Here is a 22,181-nt window from a genome sequence, read left to right as displayed (position 1 = left end):
TTTTGCCTACTCATTCTGCGTTACGCATACGCCGTGTGTGTGGGCGCGGTGAGCTCTTTGGCAATATGGTTACGTGTAAAACTTTAAACAGCACGATGACTGCACAATTATGGCGAAAGGGTTGAGAAAGTACAGAAGCGGAGGAGGATGTTGGCTGTTGGTGCAAAGTTGAAATTGTGGTTGGGTCTTGGCTGCAGCCAATGGCTTGTAAATAATACCAGCTTGGGTCGCGGTGGCTTTGCCATTCTGTGGCCTTTGCATCGTGCCACGGGATGTGGCGCCCCTGCTGTTGCTGCAACTAATTAAGACAAACTAACGGTGTACAGAGGGTGGCCGAACGGTGTCCTTGAGCGGCAGCTTTGCTCAAGGACGAACGCAAAGGGATGCGTAACCACCTTTGCGCTCCACCATCACCGTACGTGTTTTGATATATATGCTTTTGTTAGAATCACAATGTGTTTACATGGGGCACAAGGAGATGGTGTGTGTGTGTGTGTGTGTGAGTGTATGAGCAAGCTGGGCGGCAAGTGCACTTAATTTGTTTGCTTAATTTACAAAACATGAGACGCTATGGCGATAGCGATGGCCTGCTCCTGTTCCAGTTCCTGTTCCCAGGACCCTAGTCCCATGTCCCCAACCCCTGCAGTGTGCTTGTGTGTTGAGCACTCGCCGGCTGTGTCAGAGGTATCAGCTTCAGCTGGTAACTGGTGTTGCATGTAAGTGCAGCTGCCGTTGGCAAACGCGCGAAACAAGGACCAACTTCGTCAGTGACATCCTTGGATGGTCGCCCTATACGCTGGTATGCTCGCATGTGCTTTAATACCAGGATCATTGCGTTAATTATGGGCACCTAAAGTGCTTGATGGGCGATGCCATAGTACAATTAAGCCCCCTCAGAAACAGCAATAAAACACGGCTCTCGTACATTTTGTATTATTTATTTATTTCGTCATATAATTCTTGCCATTATCGCATTTAATTTTGAGCTAAATTCCACGCCCACATCGGCGTGCACTTTGTTGTTGGTTTCTGTGTGGTTTGATTTCGTTTGACCTTTTTGGCTTTGCTTAACTCGCATTAAATTATCCATAATTATGCATATTTAATATATAATTTCCTCCTCCCGTTGACTCGTTTGCTCGGTTCTCTCATTCGGTTTGTATTATTTCCTCGTTTTCCTGTATTTAAGTTTGATTTTACATTTTATTATTAGTTTGCCTTTTAGTTTAGTTAAGTTTAGTTCTGGGTTTCAGTTATTTCCGACCTGCCTTCCACAACTCACTAAAATAATATAGATTTCTTGTTCTTTTTTTGATTTACAATATTTTTGGGCTTACTTTGTTAATTGGAAAGGCTTCCAAAAAGTTCGTTTCTTAGCTGGGAAATACAGAGCGCGATGCACAATCGAACGCAACCTGAAGTTTTCTTTGTGAGTTTTCGCTGCGCATGAACATCTAAAAATAGTCCTTTGGCCAAGGAGTTTGGATTTACTTTTAGTTAGTTCCGCAGAATATACTCTTAACATCATCCAACTAACATATACGCACTAAATGCTCTCCCCTCGGCAGTTATTATTCGATAAATATATATATTTTTGCATTTATGTAAATTTAGTCTAAAACAAGGTCCATCTTATGCCGCTAACACACAAACCGTTCGACGGAAATGAAACATTTAACAGAGAATGGACAAAATGATAGCGCAAAGAAGAAGCCACAATTGAAAATGAAAACAAATCCAATTAAACTGAATTTGGCCGATATCCTTTTTAGAGTTTTTTGATTCATTTTCATTGATTTTTCATAAGGACTTAATTAGTTTTGTATTTAACTTTTTCTCCACACTTCGCTCTAGCTTTAATTAATGTTTGCCCATGTGAGGGTTTCGTATTAATAATTTATTTCTTTGTTTTTGTATTTTTTCGCTTTAGTTCTTTACAGTTATTATTTACATAACTTATGTGCCTAGGCTGCGGTAGTTGGAGGGTAGGGTGTACTTAGTATTTAAATGTGTGTCACTTATGCTTATTAATTGTTGTTTTTCCTTTGTTATGTAATTTGTTTGCAAGTCTTGTTTGCAAGTGCATGTGTTAATTTATTTAAATTTATGGATTCGTTTTCGTTTTTTTTATTCCTTCTTTCCTATACTCTGTGTTGTCTGCAGGCAGTTTTTTGCTTTTTTTTTTTGCAAAGAGTTTAACATCACGCCTCTATCCACAACATGCAATTACGCGTGTCACGCATTAAATTTACGCTATATATTTACCTTTACTATTATTAATTTAACCTTCCTTCGACCTATGCCCGAGCTAGTGTGGAAATTTCAGGCCCGGCTGACTTATGTTTAAAGTATTGTTATTATCAGAATTTTGTATGTAGCCATCGCAACAGAATTAATGCATTGAAAATATTCCTTCGCTTTGAACTTATGGACTGCGACCCAGTTTTCCCTTTTTTTTGTCGTTTTCTCGTTTGGCGAATGAGGCAAATAAAAAAAAATATCAAACACAAGGACATGCTACTAGGCGTTGACAATGCAGGGTCGCTGTCGCCAACAATTATCCCCTCTCCCGAAAATATTTTCCTTTTTTTTGGTTTTTGCTTTTGATTTTTGCAATTCGTATGTTCTTTGGGTTTTGCAATTAAGCACACATTTTGTTTGTTATTTTTTAATTACACAGCTGGAGCTGCTGTTTCATCCTTGGAGGTGACTTGTCCGGCTGCGTTTACGTTCCATTATGATCCATTTAACCGGTACGCTGCGGTCACAGCTGCGCCACGGCCATTGTGAGAACCGCCAGCGAAATGGCCCCAAAGGCACCGCAGCAAATGCAGCAGCGCTGCGAGGCGCCAGTTAGCGCTGAATTGTCAGGATCACCGTTGGCATACCGCTTGGATCCCTCTAGTCCCAGCAGATTCGGCGATATGGTCGTCGGCGGCGCCGTATTTACACCGATCCGCTGCCCGACACTCTTGTGAAAGACATGCAGGATGGTCACATCGCACTGCAGGTTTACGTTTAGCTGGTACTTGCCCTCGAAGAAGCCCTGAAGCGCCTGGCTATGCGGGTACATCACCAGCTCGGAGTACGTGGCAGAGCCCTCATAGGCGTCGTGCGAGATGTGTTGCAGCGGCGACCTGTGGATCTGTAAAGGTAAAAAGGGAAATAATTTATAAAGTAATTCATAAAGGAAAGGGATGTAGCCTCGTTTATAAGTATTTCTCTGAGTGTTAGTCCTAGAAATCTAACTCACCTGTCGTCCATTGATGCTCCAGGTGATGTTGGCCGGCGGATATGAGGGCCCCACCGTGCAAACGGCCTTGAAGTTGTCGTTCACGCCAATCACCTTCTTGTCCACCTGCATCACGGGATCGTCTTTGGGCAGCTCAATCACCTGCATGTGTGCCGATCTAATCTCGGTGTGGAAGAGTGGAGCGTCCTCGGAGACCTCGCACTGATAGCTGCCGCTCAGCTCCCGGGTGACACCCTTCAGCGTCACCGACGTGGCATCCGAATTGGCGAGCTGTAAGTGGGAATAATAAAATCATTTAACATTGGAATTTCAGTTGAAGTTGAAGTTTTAAGTACTAATAATATTTGTTTGCTTAAAATCATCATGTATATCTGTCTTTTCAGTGCACAAAGAACTGGAACTGCCAATATCCGAAACGTATTTAAGTCCATCTTTGAGCTGCTTCCGTTTTCAGTTGGTCGAATGGGTGATTGCCATCCACATAACCGAAAAAACGTGAACATGAGATGGCATGAAAAGCGCAGGCAATGCATTTTGTTGGTAATCAGCAGAGCATGAGTAAGTACCAGAAGCCAAATTCCAATTGGTTGGGGTATGATGAACCCCATGGGCTTGCTGGGCTGAGAAGTAGCACCCTTATCAGATCGATTAACAGGGTATTCCAGCTTCGGAACCACTTGGAATTTGGAGCCGCTCTCGTTGTCGCAGTTTAGCATATTCTGTTAATTGCCAGCAAGCGCTTGCCACTTGGCAAACAGTTGTGCAATATCCTACTCAAAATCCACTTCAGCAGCGAACCACTCGCGATTACCTACCATTCTGTGTCTGTGTGTATGAGTATATGAGTGTGTTTGTAGGGATGGCTGTGTGTGTACGCGGTCCTTTTATCGCAGTCCTGGCCTTTTGTATTTAAGTTCAGGCACCGACGAGAACAACCCATTCGCATTCGCATTCGCATTCGAGTTTTGCATATGCCACCAAAGCCAGAGCGCGAACGTTGCCATCGCTTTGTTCATTTGCATCTGTACTAATCCCGGCATGGCTGCTGTTGTTGGTCGGTCCTATTTCTATTGCTATTGGCATATCCCACTGCAGTGGGGGAGTAAGAGGAGCCACCATCGCCCCACAACCTAGCAACCCCACCCCCATTCTTTATCCTTTCTAGTGCCCCATGGCAAACAACAGCTTTTTACGATTGTTTCAACACTTTGGCGCATTGCTCGGCTTGGCCTGGCTTTTCCTATTTAGTTTGTTGTTTTCTTTCCAGCTAGTTGTGCCAGTTCATTCGCAGATAACGCCGTCGATAAGGGCCGCCAGGCACCTACGAACCTTCTGGTATTTTCCCCCTCTCTACTTTCCGAAACCCCCTCTGTTCACTGGCGGTTGCCAATTGGCATATTGGCCATGGAATGGCTGCTTCGTGGCCCCTGGCGAGCTGTGGTTTTAGTGGCTTTCGGATTTGTCGACGCTGATCTCGTTACGCAATCGTAAAATGAAAACAAATGCGAATCGTATTGATAAGGTTCTCTATATGCATAAGGGGTTGGCGGGTGTTTTGGGTCATGAATAATGGGCTCGGGACCAGAGATACATTATGCTTTCGCATTGGCTGAGATGAGTTATGAAGTAACGCCTGGCCTGGCCATGGAAATAGTTTCTAAACAAATAAACTAAACTGATTTAAGTATGAATTTTATATTTCATATAACATATTGGAAAGCAAATTCTTATTTTGAAAGTTAAAGTGTAAAATTTCACTAATATTTCCCAGCTCATTTTACTCTGCACTCAGCCCACACTTTGGCTTCCCACTTCCACTTGCATTGCGCCTGAGGGTCTTTCGACCCCGTCTAATTAAATGACACTAATTATGTAATCAAACATATACGGAAAAGTTGTTCCTGGGCCGCTTTGTTTATTCAAGTGCTTCAACCGCGGCTGGGATTTTTCTTGTTGTTCTGCCAGGCTGGTGGTTTCTGGGTTGCTGGGCTGCTGTGACTGTCATATTTATTTAATTGCATGTGACTTTATTTGTTGGTACTCTCGGTGGCTCTTTGCGGCGGAAGCGGAAGTGGCAGCGCCAGGAAGCGCGCCAAACAAACGCAAATGTCTGCCATTTTGAGGAATGATATGCCCAGCACACTTATACACACCCCCACACACGCAAACACACACACACATGTCCTTTTAGTTTGCTCGTATGAAACTGTAGCCATTTTGTAACTGCTCCTCCGGGCAGTCAACAACAAGAAAAAAAATAAATAAGAGCAGCAGAAAAACAGGCAGGGAAAACTCAACTCAAGTTGCGTTTGTCGTGAAAAGTTTTTTTTTTTTACTTTTATTTTTACCAACTCGGCCCACTCCGTTTCCCCTTTTTTATTTATTTTTATTTGTTGGCTTTTAATTTCTATTTATATTTTATATTGCTTTAGCAGCCGCAGCTGCAACTTTCTGGCAGAAGGAGAGGGGAAAAAATGACGCCACTAAAGCGTAATTTTGCATGCCAAACACACACAGGAGTTTTCCCAACCAACCAGCAACCAGCAACCATCTAGTAACACCCCTTCAACCCATGTGTGAGAGTAAAGTATTGTTTCAATAATTCTGGCTTTATGAAATAATAACTTTACGGCAAAAAAGCTCTCGGCCCGGCTGAGCTGAGCTGCCAGAGTCGTCGAGTTGTAAGAATACAATGAATTTCATTGCAGTGCCTGGCCCCCGACTCACTTTCCACTTTTCCTTTTCCCCTGCATTTTCCCACAGCCATTTTCCGTTTTCTTCGTCCTGCGACTGCTGGCTCCTCGCTGAGTTTCCGCTGTTTGTTGTGCAGCAATTTTAATTTTGCCAACGCTGTCGCATGCGGCACACACACACACACACACACACTATTACATATATATATATATAGAGAGTATCTGTGTGAGGCTGGCTCAGCTGCAGCATCCTCGTTTGCATGCAACACTTTATGAATTATTGCTGTATCAACTCAAGTCGCGGCCACACAACCACATAGCCACACACTCCTATTCCACGCCACACACACACACACACACTCGCATGTGCACGTATTATGTCATGCCGAATTTCCGTTGCCTCGAGCATTGTTGTAACTAACGGCTTTCTCTCCTTCCACAACCAATTTTCCCATGCCACCCACTATCCTATCCACCATAGCCGTCCAACTCCTGCGAATTTTCCAGTTGCCGTTGGCATTTCACAACTTCGACTGCCTAACGCTTGGCAAAAACCGACCACAAATTTAGTGAATGAGATGTTTCCGGTGCGGTTGTTATTCTTCTTCTGCTGCCAGAGCAGTTGCTATGAACAATTTTTGGTGTTTGGAAAATGCATGGCTTTTTATTGTGCTCATTGTTGGCCCAGGCAGACAACAGCACGCCAATGTGGATGGGTAGTAGCTATCCACCAGCAGCAGCAGCAGCAGCAACACCCCCAACCAAAAACCCATCTACCTTCCTCCTCCTGCAAACCAATGCCATTTGGCGGCCTTTGGACAGAAGGACGACGAACGCGGACGGACCCAGCTAGTTACACTCTGCGATTCCGGAGGGCTTGGTGTGCACACTTCACGAATGCATTTCGCATTTTTATTTATTATGTTTATTTGTTGCCATTTGTCACAACACAACAATTTCCAGCCAAGGCCGCCATAACGGCGTAAACAACAACTGGGGGAAAAAATGGCAAACGGAAAATAGCTTGGGAAAATGCCTGCATGTGACTGGGTTGAGTTGTTAATGGAAATTGAAGTGAACTCACAAACAGGGCAAGCTTTGAAGGTATTAGGATTAAAGTTCTATGTGGTTGTAAGAAGTAAATGGAAAGTAAGGATCTTCTTCTTTTTGGTGTTTTGTTTTATTACTTTTGAAGTAAGTTTCCCTTAAACCTTTAATTTTTGAGTAGTTGGTAGAGTTTGGTAAATCAAAGCTTTATTAACACTTATATTTTGGAAAAGTAATAACAAAGAAATTATAAAATAAATCATTCAGGCTTGGATTTAGAGTGAGTATCATAAGGTTAGATAACTTCTTCGTTTGAACTTTTAACCTTTTAATAAAAGAAACTACCTTTCCCTATTAAAAACTCGCTTAGATCAGCTGAAAATCCCTTTCCCTTCGACCACTTAATTCTGTACTCCAACTCCTCCAGTGCATCTAATTAACAACTGCCTAAAGAAGCCAAAAAAAAAGGAAGCCCTTGGGAGTACATTCAAATCGTAGACCATAGACTATGCGGCTCCCTGGACCGACCAACTTTTTTGGTCACTTCTGTCGCCAGTTTTCCCTTTTTCGACCTCCGCTGAAATTTCCCAGTAGCAAGTGAATTAATTTTAGAGCGCACATTGCTGTGCATAAATGCGAGGCGTGTCGGGTTATTAACAATGTTAAAAGCAAACGCTCCAGCAGCCAGGACACTCAGCCAAAAGCCAAAAGGACACTGGCTCTCTGTGTCTCTGGGTATGTGTGTGTGTGTGTTGGAGTACGACTGACGCTGCCATTACCGCAAACTTAATGCGGAATAATTCCTTCCGTGTTGACAGTGTGCAAAAAGTTTTCGGGACGCAAATTTCTGGAATCTCCGCGGCTGGAAAAGCGGGGAAATGCTGAGGAATACTGGGTCCAACATCCAAAGGCAGAGACAGAGATGGAGGCCTTTCGGCTGGCTGCTTGCTGGCGATTTTATTGTTGTGGCGGACAATGAATAAGCCGCAAAACTTTAGAGCACTTGGCATATCCTATTCCTGTCCCGCTCAGTAACCCCACCGACATCCCCCCCTTTCGGATGACCCTCAATCCGCTCAGCGGGCGGGCCTGGTAATTGTGTTTTTAATTGAAGATTGCCAGCGAAGCGAGCGCTGTCTCTAAATTAAAAATTTAATTACATTTAACATGATGGTTTTCCTGTTTATTTCCCCTTTTTTTGAGCTTCTATATATTCTGTTTTTATACCCGTTACTCGTAGAGTAAAAGGGTATACTAGATTCGTTGAAAAGTATGTAACAGATAGAAGGAAGCTTTTGCGACCCTATAAAGTATATATATTCTTGATCAGGATCAATAGCGAAGTCGATTGAGCCATGTCCGTCTTCCGTCCGTCCGTCCGTCCGTCCGTCCGTCCGTCCGTCCGTCCGTCCGTCCGTCCGTATGAACGCTGAGATCTCAGGAACTATAGCAGATACAAAGCTGAGATTAAGCATGAAGATTCTTGAGGTCCCGGGACAGCGCAAGTTTATTACAGCATCCTGCCACGCCCACTCTAACGCCCACAAATCGCAAAAATTAAAATTGCTGAAATCTCAGGAACTATTGCAGTTAGAAAGTTGAAATTCAAAAAGTATAATCTTTAGATGGCAGCGCACTTATAGTGGTACTACTATCCGGCCACACCCACCCATACGCCCACAAGGCTCAAAAGACGGTTTTCGGATTTTCTAGAAAAGCTGATATCTCGGTAACTATAAGAGATAGAAAGTTCGGATCAAGCATGTATGTTTCTATAATGCTCCCAATGCGAATTGTTTTTTCCAATCACGCCACGCCCACTGAACGCCCACAAAACCCGAAAAACCAAAAATGCAAAAATCTCGAAAACTATAAAAGCTACACAATTTTGCTTAAGAACACGTATTTAGGAGATGCCTCTGCAACTTGCCACGAAGTTGCATCCGGCCACGCCCACTCTAACGCCCACAAACCGCGGAAAACTGTGGAGTCTATAATATTATTATGAATGCCTTCGTTTGACCTTGTGTAACTTATTTCTGTTAATATCTATCGACTTACAAAAGATTTTTCAAATCGGAACATTATTTCGCTATTTATGAAGAAATTAAGGTTATAAGGCTCCACATGGGCAGTGACGTCACTATAAGCATACTCAACATACTTCCTCTGACAATAGGCGCCTTGTGAATTTCCACTAGCAAAACTAATATTTTAAAATTGTGTAAAACAGTAACGGGTATCTTATAGTCGCGGCACTCGACTATAGCGTTTCCTCTTGTTTTTTTTGCTGTTGTCCCCAAGTTGACATGTGTAAAGAAATGCACTCAGAAAAAAATCAATTACATTATAAAAATTTATGAACGTTGTCTTAAGAGCAAGTAAGTTTAACAACGACTATCTTTTGGGTGTTATTTTCTAAGCAAACCGTTTATTCACTTGGCTTACTATGATATAATTTCTGAAAAGTAAGCTTCTCATTTTTTCCCTCAGTGTGATGCATGGGGGCGGGAGACTGGGCTGTTGCTTTGCCTTGCTGAATGACTTTTGAAGTTTTGACGACGCGACTCGGCGGTGACTTCCTGCCCACCGCCTTAATATGCATACATTTACATTCCAATAACGCTCAAGTGGACGACACGAGTGCACTTTGGTCGGCCACGCCCCCTGTTACCAACCCCTGAAACGCCCAGCTGGTGGGCACAAGTGCCTTTGGATGTCAGCGGCAGCATCATCAGCAGCTGCAGCTGCATTTCAAGTGCTCGATGCTTTATATGCCACGCCCACACCACACCTACGACACGCCCCATACTCCCCCCTCTCACACACACACATATGCATATGCATAATGGCCGACAACTTGGCACGGGCGTAACTTTTCTCATTAAGCGTGTTTAGCTGTTTGAAATGATTTAGCAAAAGTAAAACAAGTCAAGTTATAATGTTTTAATCTCAATTAAGGCACTTGCCACAATTTCGTAGCTGGCTCGCTATCATCATCCTCCCGCCACTATCCATGGCCCTCTTCATTTGGCCCAGTTGCCTTGGCATAACTTAAAAATTCCATTTCCATTTGTGGCCTGGCCTTTGACGTTTGCCTTCGTTAGTTGCCGGCAACTATCAATTTAAGTTGGGAAACACAGCTGCTGGCGCCTCATTTCGATTTGTTGCTGCTGCCTCGGGGTGTAGAGTATTTTTTTCCACCATTTTTTTTTTAGTTTAGTTTTTTGCACTTTTGCACTTTTCAAAAGCCACCTTTTAACATGGCAATGGTATCACCATCATCATCACCATCATCGTGGGGGCAGGGGTCTAAAAACTATGGCCAACCTTCAAACTTAATTGCACAGCGAGCACGCTGGCTAAATCATTTGCATTATGCAATCGACCAAAGCCCCGGCTCCACTCGGATTTCCCATCTTTTCTTACGCTTTTCACCTTTTGCGGTTCACGGCTGATTGCGTCTCAAGCAGTTTTCCACGGGAGTGGAGTGGAAATTTGCTCAAATTAAAATGAGTTCCCATCGGTTGCTGCTATTGCAGTGCCGCCATAAGTAGGCTACACAAATTTTCACATTAACCTCAATGCCATTCGTTTTTCTTTGTGTCTCTATGTGTGTGTGTGTGTGTGTGTATGCTTGTTTTTATTTCAGTTTTTTTTTCATTTTTTTCTGTTTTTTTGAATAGTTTCCAATTCGCTGGCGATGTAAGGCCAAATAAAAATCAGTAAGAGGGAAAGAATTGGGAAATAATTAACACGCATAGCTTAACGCCCCGCCCACTGCCCACAGGGACGCCCACAGAACGCCAAGGACCCCGAATGCTGCAATCGAAATATTTAATTAGTGCAAAAATGCCTTTGAATGCTAATTAGTGGCAAATTAACATCTGAGCAGCAAGGGCTGCCTTATTTTATTTGTATTTTATTCCATTTTATTTCGTTTTATTTTGGCCTTATTCCGTTGTATTCCCCTATTCGTTTCCTTTTGTTTTGGCCATTGCATTGGGAGTGCAAATTAAAGACACAATCAAAGCAAATTAATCAAGTCCACGCTGATTGATGTGGCCAGTACGCCATTATCGATACACTGGCCATCGTTGGCCAATAGATATTTGGGTAGAGGGGAATGGGTGGAGAGAAGGCAGACAGGAAACGGAAGTCGGGGCCAAATTATTTCTGTGGAGCGAGCATCCCTCGATTTGCTTTGTTTCGCTTACATAAAACAAACATTACTCCATCATTTCGCCCTCGCTTTATGCCATTATTTATGATTATTTAACGTTCCCCCTTTTGGCGCATTTGAAAAATGTGGCCCGAAGTGTTTGTAAATGAGTTTGCAGTTTTATGTGCGGACGAATGAGTTTTCAATTTATATTTCGTCCACACAAATTTTTCATGGTAAATTCAATTTTATTTATTTATGATTATACGACAATCGATACGTTTTCCCCAGCCCTCGGAAATCAACGATGTTACCCCGACTGGTTATTGTTCAAGCAATTGATCAGCACAAAGCAGATGTTATCAGGTCTTTAAATCAAATAAATATTATCTTTTATTTTAGGGTGTGTTTTTAAAGAGAGATTTAAACTAGTAAATTGGCAAGGGGAATGGGCTGTAACTTCTGTAATTTGGTATAAAATAATAAGTTGTGAGTTTTGGTTATGTTAATTGAGGTTTAATGTCAAACTTAAGTACTTTTTCTATACGAATTTTCCTCGATATTACAGGACGATATTTTTATTTTAAGATACTTTAAGAAAAGACCTTTCTTTTTAACCAATTCATTTTCCAAGACAGAAGTAAAACGGTGATTTTAAAATGGTGTTGAGAAATATTTCAGCACTTTTCACGCTGGTCCCTGGCCGAATAATTTATCGCTTACTTTGCGGCTGTTGTTTTTATTAATGAGTGCAGCATGGAAAAGCGAATGCCGAGCATTTTTCGCCACTAGGTGGGTTATTCTATCCGCTCCTTGCTGCTGCCGCCGGACTTGTTTGTTTATTTGTTTGTTTTGCTTGCCAGCAGCCGCGCCATAAACTATTTTGCACTTTTCGCAATATTTCAGCCGGTTGCGTGTGTGTTGGCTGTGGCACTTTCCAAATTGTAGAGCGGAATATTTCATACACAGACAACAAATACGTACACATACACACTTGTAAATGCAAAACACCACCGAATATTGTAAATAAAAGTGAACAAATATTGCACAGCAATAGAAATAAAATGGGTGACACCGAAAGAGGGACAACGAGGCGGCAAGATGCTAGCGGGCATCCCAACTGCCCCAAGCTAGAGCCCTGGCATTGTCCGCATTTAAATATTTGCACAACATTTGAATGGTTTCCCATTTTGCATTTGTTGAAATGCAAACTCGGCCCGAACGAAACACATGCCCTGCTGCTCCAGTGATTTGTCCATTAAGCCGACAATAGGCGAGCGAAAACCCAAAAAAAAAGGAGATATATAATCTGCACTTCAGACTAAGAAATACCGAGTATTGTTTTAGAAAAATAAATGTGAAAGTCTAGCTTACATTCGGGCTATTTTTACTGAAGAGCTCTATTTTCATAACAAATTATTAAGAATTTGTTTAAGTACCACTACAATACTGCTCTTAATAGTGCAAAAAATAACAGCTTGTACATATTCTATGCTTAATTTAACTTACATCAACATTAATGCCGGCGACGGCGAAGACAAATGTGGGCTTGGCTTCGCGGGGAACGTAGCGGTAGAACTCCTCCTGTCCGAAGTACCAGCGTACCGCGTACAGCGCCGCCTGCGGAGGAACGGAAGGAAAACGCGTTAATGAAAAGCCTGAGTGGATAGTTAAGGAGCTAGGAGAAGCAGCAAGGACAATAGGCGACGGTAGATAGGAGACAGGAGACAGGAGACACGAAGGCGTCGACGGCAAGACAAAGTGCAAGTAATTATAATAATTAAGCATGCCGCCGACGACAATATCCTTCGCATTGTTGCCATGGCTGCCGTTTCTCAGTTCCTCGAAGGAAGTGTCGCTTACCTGCTCCAAATCGTATTGACAGGACAATGTCGCTGCATTTCCCATGATGACGGCCTCCGGTACAAATATCTTCAGATCCTTTAGGCAGTGAACTGAAAGAGTGCGGTGGCAGGCATTAATATTAAAGGATGTCCCAAAAGTCGTTTAACCGTTGGGCCGACCTCCCGACTGACGACAAGTCCCACATGTCGTATACGCAACCAAACGAATTCGATTATGCCGAGAGGTGGCCAACGAGGCAAAAAGGAAGGCAGACAGTCGGCATAAAAAATTAAATACAAAAAAACACGTTAAAAATAAAACCCAATTATCCAACCAACCGGCAAAGGAAAAGGATCGACGCCGAACTACTGGGAACTCCCACTTGCATGTTAATTTATGACAAAGTCCGGGGATACGGCCCAAATTTGACTTGCATTAAATGCAATTTATTTATTTTATTCCATTTCGAATCGAGTCGAGTTTTTCATTTGTGCTGCGAGAATTGCGGAATTCAACGAGAGTTGCCGCAATTATCAACATTAAACAAGGCTCATGGCTCACTCGCATCAGTGGAAAATTTAAATAAATGCCACTAAAGAGATATGCCAATATGATTATGGCATAAGCACAGAGTGTAAAATTAATTTAAGTGAAGAGCATAAAGTGTTATTTTTGCCATTGGGATGTGCAATTAAAATTAAACGTTTTTGAAAGTCATTAAAAAAGTTTTCATTTTGTGTTGAATGGGAAAAACGTGAAATGCTTAAAAATAAGGCCTTTGACTTACGTATTTAAACAAAAATATTTTAAATTAAAAAAACCCGTTATCGTAGAGATCACAGAAAAGCTGAGGCTAAGCGATATATCGATATACCGATCACTCTAACAGAAAGGGTGGCAGCCCTGTTTATCATTTGTCTTCTTCTTCTCTTTCAATGAGATCGCGAGTTTAGTGCAAAATGTAAACAGTGCTAAGAAAAGCGAAAAAATAATATGAATAAGTGATTTTAATCTTCTCAAACTTTGATTAATTTGTTGGCAACGGATTTAGTTTACTGTAGTGGCAGAAATTTAGGTAATTGTTCAGTTTTGGCGCCAAGCTTAACGTTCTTTAAATTCTGAAATTCTGAATTCTGGAGTCATAATGAATTGTGCGTGTTAATGTCGAGTTTATCTTTAAAATCGTATAAGTGCGGTGCATTAATTCGTTTTCTCTGCTTTATTCACGCACTTTTATTGTTTCAATGTGGGGCTTGCGGTATTAACTTACAAAAGTATTGAAAAACTTACGGTCATATTTACATACATATACAGATGTAGACATTCCACTATGTGGAATTTGACCCGTTTTTGTGGCCAAAATTAATATTTTTAAAATTAACAAGATTTTCCACTACAGGTTTCTTGTATAATGATGGTTATGACTAAAGGAAGATATTTTTGAAAAGTGGGCGTGGCAACGCCCCCCCTCCGCCCACAAAAGTTTAATATTTAGCGGAATTTTCATGTTAGAGACCCCAATTTTGGAACACAGGATAAATGTCAGATTTCAATTGTGTCCTGCAAATTTGGTCCAGATCGGATAATAAATTTAGAAGTTATTAAAAAAGAAATTTTTTTGGTAGTATTATTCTAGTTATTCATTTTCAACTGCATCATTTTCATCAATTTCATTATTATTATATAAAAAAAGTATGTATTTTTGTTCTTTCCTTGCGTCGATACCATTTGAAAACTAAATTTCACCAGCCAACAGTTGGATGACTTCTACTTCTACTCCCTTGCTTACGCCAAACTTGTGCATTGCTGAACAAGAGGTTGCTTCCTAAAAATTCAAATTACGCAAAGATTCGCAAATAAACGCAAATGAGCTAATATATTCTGAATTCAGAATTGACAAATCTATAACATAGTTATGGACACTCACTGATACTCTTTGAAACTTTTTTTAAAACCCTTTGCAAAGTTCAACTTTCTTTCTATAAGTGACAAAGGAACACCACTTGCTAAACATACAAATTGTTAAAAAAAATACGAACGAAACACACAACGTATTAGTATAAAAAAATAGTATTAGCCTGAAGAATCAATATTCAATTTGAATTAGATTATTTAATGATTTTTTCTAAGAGATATGCAAATTTGAAGTTGCACCACAAAATTAACATTTCTAACAGCACGTGGTGTTCGCTTGCTACAGCTGACTTTAACAGCTTGTATTTTAACAGTAAGCTGTTAAATTAACATTTTAGGTATGTAACACAGCATTTTGATCATTTCTTAACTTGGTAAAATTGAAAAAACGTAAATTTGTATATTTTCAAAAAATGAGTTTTGGCCACAAAAACGGGTCAAATTCCACATAGTGCATTCCTTTACTTATATACATACATATGTATGTGTATGTATGGAGACAACGTACACCAAGAAAAAAGGTTCGAATTGAAGTTTTAATTAATTTTTGCGTTTCCTTTCAGTGATTCCTATATAAAAAAATGTTGAATTCATCGAGAAATCTTTTCTAAGAAGGTGATGAAAAAATATTAATAAATAAAACACCTTAAAATAAAAGGAAACGCGTAAGTACAAACTCAACATTTTTGACTAAAATTTAAAATGTTCAATAAATAATGTTGTCCCACTTAGTAAAACAAAATGACTACTTTATTAAGTGCTGATTCAGAGCAAATAGCCAACTATTAAACTGTTTTTATATGCATGATACTTAAATAACCTCCTTATCCTGTCACATAAAGACCCATAATAAATATGAATAGTACATACAGGCAGTCTCGAAGGGTAGAATATTCCATAAATGAACTGTCCACGCAACGGTTCACACATGTCATTCGTAAACTTTTCATCGATTTGCGGGATCGAGAGCGGGAGCGACGGAAACAAGTGGGGTGACAGGCATGTGGTTGGCCAAATTATGGCAACTTTAATTGAACAGACCAATATTAATCAAAGAGCAGTGCTGGCCGAGTCCCGGGGCATTTAATAAATTGACTACTTCACCGACGTTCGGCGGAAGAGTTGGCCGGAATGGTTTTTTGGCCTGGTCGGTTGGTTGTATGGTTCTTTGGTGGATAGTGGGATGTGGGTGGTGCAGTGCATAATACAAACAGTTATTTGGTGAATTAAATAATCAATTTCAACCACGCCCCCTTGCACGCAGTTGGCATAATAAATTCAGCTTGTTCAACATGACAGACTGAGGGAAACGGATGGGGGAAACCCCGGCAATATGCCATTTATATATGGGTCTTTTGAACACTTACCACTGAGCAATAACTCTGAGATTATAATCCAGCTCAACGCCAGCATATTGAATGCCGTATGCACGGCTCCCGGTCGGCGGGCGCTCATCCTTCGTCCTTTCCCTCCTTCTTCTTCTTCTGGCCGAATCCTTTTGCTGGCCATGTCTGTTTGTTGCCGCTACAGTCGCAATATCTGCTGCTTCTTCTGCTGCTGTTGCTGCTGTTGCTGCTGTTGCTGCTGCTGCTTCTGCTGTAAAGAGTTGCAGTGCATGAGAAAAAGTTTGAAGCACCGTATAATCATATTTGAGATGATGCTCTCAGGCTTATTGATAACTGGCTGGCTACTTGTCAAAGTTTCAGCAGCAGCAAATTGAAATGTTGCTCTACCATCGTGCCCCATCTTCAGTCTATTTATCCTCTCTCAGTGCTCTTTGTTTCTATCTATGGCTCTGCACTATAGAGTACATCCTATATATGTCCCCTTTTCCCGTTTGACAACTTTGTAAGGCTTTCAATGACACGCGCCCGTAAGTTTCAACAGCTCGACGTGCTTAAAAAGTTTGCAACAAGACAAAAACCTTTAACTAAACAGGACACAACAGACAGTAGGATCCTCTGATCCTCTCTCTGTGTGTGCGTGTTGCTGTATGAGCCAAATGGCATTAAGCATACGCAGCGTACGCCCATAACAGACCAGACCATTCCCGGACCAGACCAGACCAGACAGATGCATCAGAACACCCACTGATTGACAGCTGGGGGCTGTGTTCGGCATACAGGAGACCGAGACGGTGTGTCTTTGACAACTGAAATAGATTGGATGTGGATGCGAGTGAGGATGGTTCTCGAAGCGGGGGCGATACTAGGGGGCAATACTGACCAAAACATTGAAAACAATTGTCAGTTGCTGGTTGCATTTGTAACTTGGATGACAGGACAAGACGTCTGCTTCTTGTATCAATTAGACCACAAAATCAGCAAGACCAATTGTTTGGCTTCCATTTGGCCGCAAAAACAGAAGCTAATGGTCAAAAGTTACAAATGGCCCGCAAGCAAACACTGCAGATACAGATACAGATACTGTACAGGGTAGATAGAGAGCAGAGCAGGATATTTTGATAATGATATCATCATATCAACGCATTAACTCAAGGCGCCCTAAGCACTTAAGCCTGGGTCGGGGCTTATATGTCATTTACTGCACCCAGCTGAACGTTCTTCGTCTTAAGGTCGAGTGCGCAGAGCGTTTTGCTTCTAATTTTGAATGGCAATCCCCCGAAATAAACACAAAACCAGAGCCAGAATGGGAGCCAAAACTAAAACCAGGACCAGAGTTGGAGCAATAAAATGCCATTAGCTTTGGATGGACCGAGGTCCTCTGCTTCCAATCATTTTGTGCTTTTAAGCAGGCGACTCAAAGTTATCGTCTCGTAGAACCCTCTGCCGCAAAAACAACAAACGCATTAACCTATACACCCACAGTATGAACCAGGGATTCAGGACCAAGGACGAAGGACGAAGTGTTGCCTTTGCATTTTGCACGCCCAACGACCTTTCCATTTCGAGCATATCGTTTTGCAAATTGTCCGGCAGATTGAGAGACATCCTCATCGATTTGTTTGCTTGCGGGTTTGCTGTTTTCTGTTTTCTGTTCTCTGCTTTCTGGCCGCTGCCAGGGATCGACTTTGTTAAATGCCCTCATGTGGGCATTTAAATTAAATTTAAATATTATTGTAGTAGGCAAGTCGATTATGTTCGGGTCATCATTTTGAACTTTAATGTTTCGGTGTTATTGTTTGAATGGCCCAGGAGCTGGCTTTCTCTGACTAATAGCCTTTCTCTATTGCGGGGCGCACTAAGGGAAATTATTTTGCGGTTGCCTGGCTGTGGGGGATGATATCCTGCTGAACTAATGCCCCAGCTATCTGCCCCTCGGTAGCCCCTTTGTTTCTGGCCATTGTCTTTGTGTGTTCAACGGCATTAGGAATTCACAAAATTTGTAGTCCGGCTCAAATTTGATAAAAACAAATTTTCAAATATTTCATTATGATTTTAATTGAAATTTCTCCGCATAGTAAATACTCGCCCAACCGCCTGTTGTGTGCTCTCGAGGGTTAAATAAGATTGAATAATTTGATTTAATGTATGTGTTTTTACCCAAAAATTCGACCGAGGTCCGTAGATCAAAATAATAAACAACGTAAATTAACAAATTATTCGACGCGCTCTCCCTCCAGACACAGAATGGCTGTGTAATTAAAAAAGTTACAGCTTCAGCTTAATAAAATGTCCAGTGCATGTATATGTGCTGGATTAACTTTTTTAAAGTGCTATAAAACAGTTGATTATGGCGTCATTAACGCAAATCTAAGCGTTGGGGAAAAATAATCAAATTAATTTTTTATGTACAAAGTTTGCAGTTTACCAATAAGAACCCAGCTCATCATAAGCAGTCAGCTTTGAAAAGGACGCTCTCAACTTAATGGGGAAAACTGGGCGGTGGGGTTGGGGGTTTCTGGGCGGATTTGGATTCTTGCGGAGGCAACCGCTCGTGACGATGGCAACGATGCCAAGGACAAAGGACAATGCCGGATATTCAAATTCCGAGGAGAAATTCAATTGAAAGTCAAATCAAAACAAAACAAACGAAAATCCGTAATTGACAACATTTCAGCTGATAATGAGCACTTTGCCAGGGGGGCAACAGCAGCCAGTCACGAAGTGCTCGATGGTCAGGGGTAGAGGTATCTCTATTCTTGTTTATAGATGAAGTTCAAATGGAATTGAAGGCAGTGGCAGAGAGTGAGGTAGTCACGTCAGCAAACCCATCTGTATAACCATCATGCTGACTGTCGAAAACCAGTGGCCAAGCCAATTGATATGATTTTCTGGAATGACATGAAATAGCTCGCAGAATAGAGTCGATGGTGTATGTGTAACAATAGCTACACTCAAACTAAACTTGTTTTCTGACCAGATAGGTAACTGAAATAGTTTTAAATTCTAAAACTGTTTTTTTATATCTAACATTTTGTGAAAGAGTTCGAATAAAAGAGCTTCGTTTTCTTATACAAACTTCGTAACTTTTTTCTCTGTTAAAAACTACATATAAGCCCTGTTTTTAGTGTAGGAAAAATGTTGTTACCGGAGAGCGGTTGTTGACCGGTATCTAATGCGGATGCCATGACAGGCCAGTATGCTGAGCCAGCAGCAGGTAAGCTCTCTCCCTCTGGCTGGGATGACCAGTTAGCATCGATATCAGAGGCCATTGATGCCAATCGGCCGCCGACACTTGATCTGTGGAAAATTGGCATTGTTGTTGGGGAAAAACAGGACGGCTTTAAGGCCAGATCCACTTAAAGGACTCAGTCAGCTGTGGCGGTCCCGGGACTCATTCATTTCGCTGATCCACTTTGCTAATCGCCGGCTGTCAGACGAAGCATATACACCTAAACAATAATCGCAAATCAAGAGAAATCGTTGCTATCATACGCACACACTTATAACGCATTAAATGCGTCCTTGATTGATGCGACACTTGCTCGAGGGCTTCTCATTAGGTTTAGTGCCCCGTGCGAGGCTAGTCGAGTCGAGCACTTGTGCTCCTCCTTCTCCGACTCAAGCCTCTAATCAATCAATCAGTGTTTATGCCACATCCTCCTCTCGGGCAAGAAACCCCCTTTGCTCTGCTCTGCAAGGACAAACGAATTGAAACGAGACGAAAGGAACAAAAAAAAAAGAAAGAAGACGAAATGAATTGAAAGGAGCAGAAAGTACATAATGAACAAAGCGAAAGCGAGAAGAAAACTTGGCGAAACAATTGCTTCGGTTGATGCGTCGTTTGACGAATGCCCCGCAGGGTCGGATCTGAATCCTGAATCCAAATACGGAATACTATAATCGGTTCCGTGCCACTGGTTAGCCCCCATCTTCTTTGCCAGTTGGCTCACAAAAAAAAAAAAAAAAAAAAAAAGGCCGCCAGCCATCGGCCCCAAAAATATCCTTCCATGTTTGCTTTGTGCGGCGTTGGCGTTTTTACAACTTCCGTTTTTCGAGGGGCAAATGCGAGTTCATCACAGGTTCCTGATTGCCAATGAAGGATTAATGCTCCTGCTACTATAGCTGCTGCTGCTTCTGCTGGTTTGGAACACTAACGCCATGCTTTGATTGCAGCGGCGTTTAGCTGCAGGCTAAACCCAACTAGGATCGAAGGACCCGGGAGCACGACCAAATGGTCCAGGATACAGACAGCGGAAGCTTTGTGTAATGGCACAAAGGATTGCAAATTGCCAAGGCACTTCCTGCAAGGACATTGATTTCTTTTTTATGCCATAGCTGATCAAACGGTCTCCTTACTTCCCCTACTTCCTGTTCCCCACTAACCACTTATGCATTTGCCAGCCAAAGACAGCCGATTGCCCAACATTGAGGTGTCACGCCTCCTGTCGCCTCCTGTCTTCTGCCTCCCGCCTCCTAGGTTCCTTAATTATGCATGACTCACTAATGAATTTAGCCGTAATTGTTTGCAGGCAGCAGCGATAGCCAGCCACCGCCGAAGACGTGGTCATCAGTCCGTTGTCTCGGGTCAATATTTAATCAAAACGCCGATTGCGGTTTGTCACTGTGACTTGGGCAACCTCAGAGCCTTAATTAGCCACGGCACGTCTCTTTGACGGCGTGTGCGATTGTAGTTTCAATATCCATTCATTCAACCCTGAGGTGGCAGCAACCAAAATGTGATTAGATTTGGCCAGAGGATGTGCGAACTAATCGCTTAAATGGTTTTGAATAACCTTAAAATTAGCATTTGGCACTAACTAATGTGAAAGATAAGTAGTAGTTTTATTTAAATTCTTATATAATTTCAATTTTCGAGAACTGAAGTCAAACTCTTTGCCGTTAAAAGCCTTTTCCATTCACTTATGGTCATGTTAAGGAATACATTTGACTTGGTGAAATTCGAGTTGTGTCCAATTTGTTCCTGCACCCACTCGCACACGAAAACTTTATCATTCAGTTATTATTGCAGGCAAAAACTACTCGTTGAGATGAGTTGACAATTTTAAGGCCAAATAGTTTGCCCACCCACGAGGACGAGGCAGTGAAGGGAGTGCTGCGGAATGAAATGAGAGGTAACCAAAGCTATTTGAAGTTTGTTGTAGCTGCTCTCTGGCCGGAGTCCCAGAGCCTGACAGCGGACCCGGACCCGGGACCGGGTAACATGGAAAATGCATTTGAAACTCGAACTGTGAACCTCGAAACCGATAAATCACACAGTGAAAAACCGGCATTAGTACATTCCGAACAAAAGAAACTTAAAGGATTCACGCCGGCTGTCCGGCGGCTGTCAGGAGTTTGGCCAGAAGGCGGCGATGTGATTTCGTGAGAGGCTGCCTGTGAGCAGGGGTGTCACGGAGAGGGCGTGGCATGGATGGAGACCAGACGTCGGGACGACGGATTCTGTTTGCATTTGGCGCTGGTCGACGCTATTTATGAAAATAGTTTCTGGAGCAAGTTCCATCGCAGGAGCAGCAGCCCTATCTGTGTGTATACTCTATGTGAAAGTTTCCTAACCACTGGCTGCCAAAAGTTGTGCAAATTGTGGCCGAACAATGGACGGGCAGCTCTGTGATTTCTCGGTTTTAATTTCGATGGCTCGGATTGTTTTTTGGGCTTGGGGACGCCATAAGCTAATCATGCCATTCGCTCATTTTATGCACGAGCAGCACTATTCTAGCTTCTCCCAGACAAAGATTTACATAATTAAATGGCCCGAGGGAGCGTCGAGTTTAAGTTTCCAACATCAAAGTCACGCATGTTAAGTCAACTGTTTGCGGGTCTTATTCTTTAAGGCGCTAACGATTCTCCCTTTTGCCTGCCGTAGACATATTAATTTACATGCTACCCCGGCCGATGAAAAC

General features: G+C 42.2%; 1 protein-coding gene across 1 annotated transcript; it reads right to left on the bottom strand.

Annotated features, from left to right (window-relative positions):
• Positions 1-922: 922 nt before the first annotated feature.
• Positions 923-16,486, bottom strand: LOC108116017. The gene is made up of 5 exons (XM_017227703.2): positions 16,282-16,486; positions 13,019-13,110; positions 12,665-12,775; positions 3,254-3,523; positions 923-3,145 (listed from the first exon to the last, which is right to left on the bottom strand). Exons 1-5 carry the CDS (start codon positions 16,421-16,423, stop codon positions 2,765-2,767), a joined length of 996 nt encoding a protein of 331 aa, XP_017083192.1. The 5' UTR covers positions 16,424-16,486; the 3' UTR covers positions 923-2,764.
• Positions 16,487-22,181: the final 5,695 nt, after the last annotated feature.

The sequence above is a fragment of the Drosophila eugracilis genome, unplaced genomic scaffold, assembly GCF_018153835.1.
Source record: "Drosophila eugracilis isolate 14026-0451.02 unplaced genomic scaffold, ASM1815383v1 contig_2159, whole genome shotgun sequence".
Taxonomy (NCBI): domain Eukaryota; kingdom Metazoa; phylum Arthropoda; class Insecta; order Diptera; family Drosophilidae; genus Drosophila; species Drosophila eugracilis.
The sequence above is the reverse complement of the archived record's forward strand: the minus strand, read 5'-3'. Positions and strand labels throughout refer to the sequence as shown.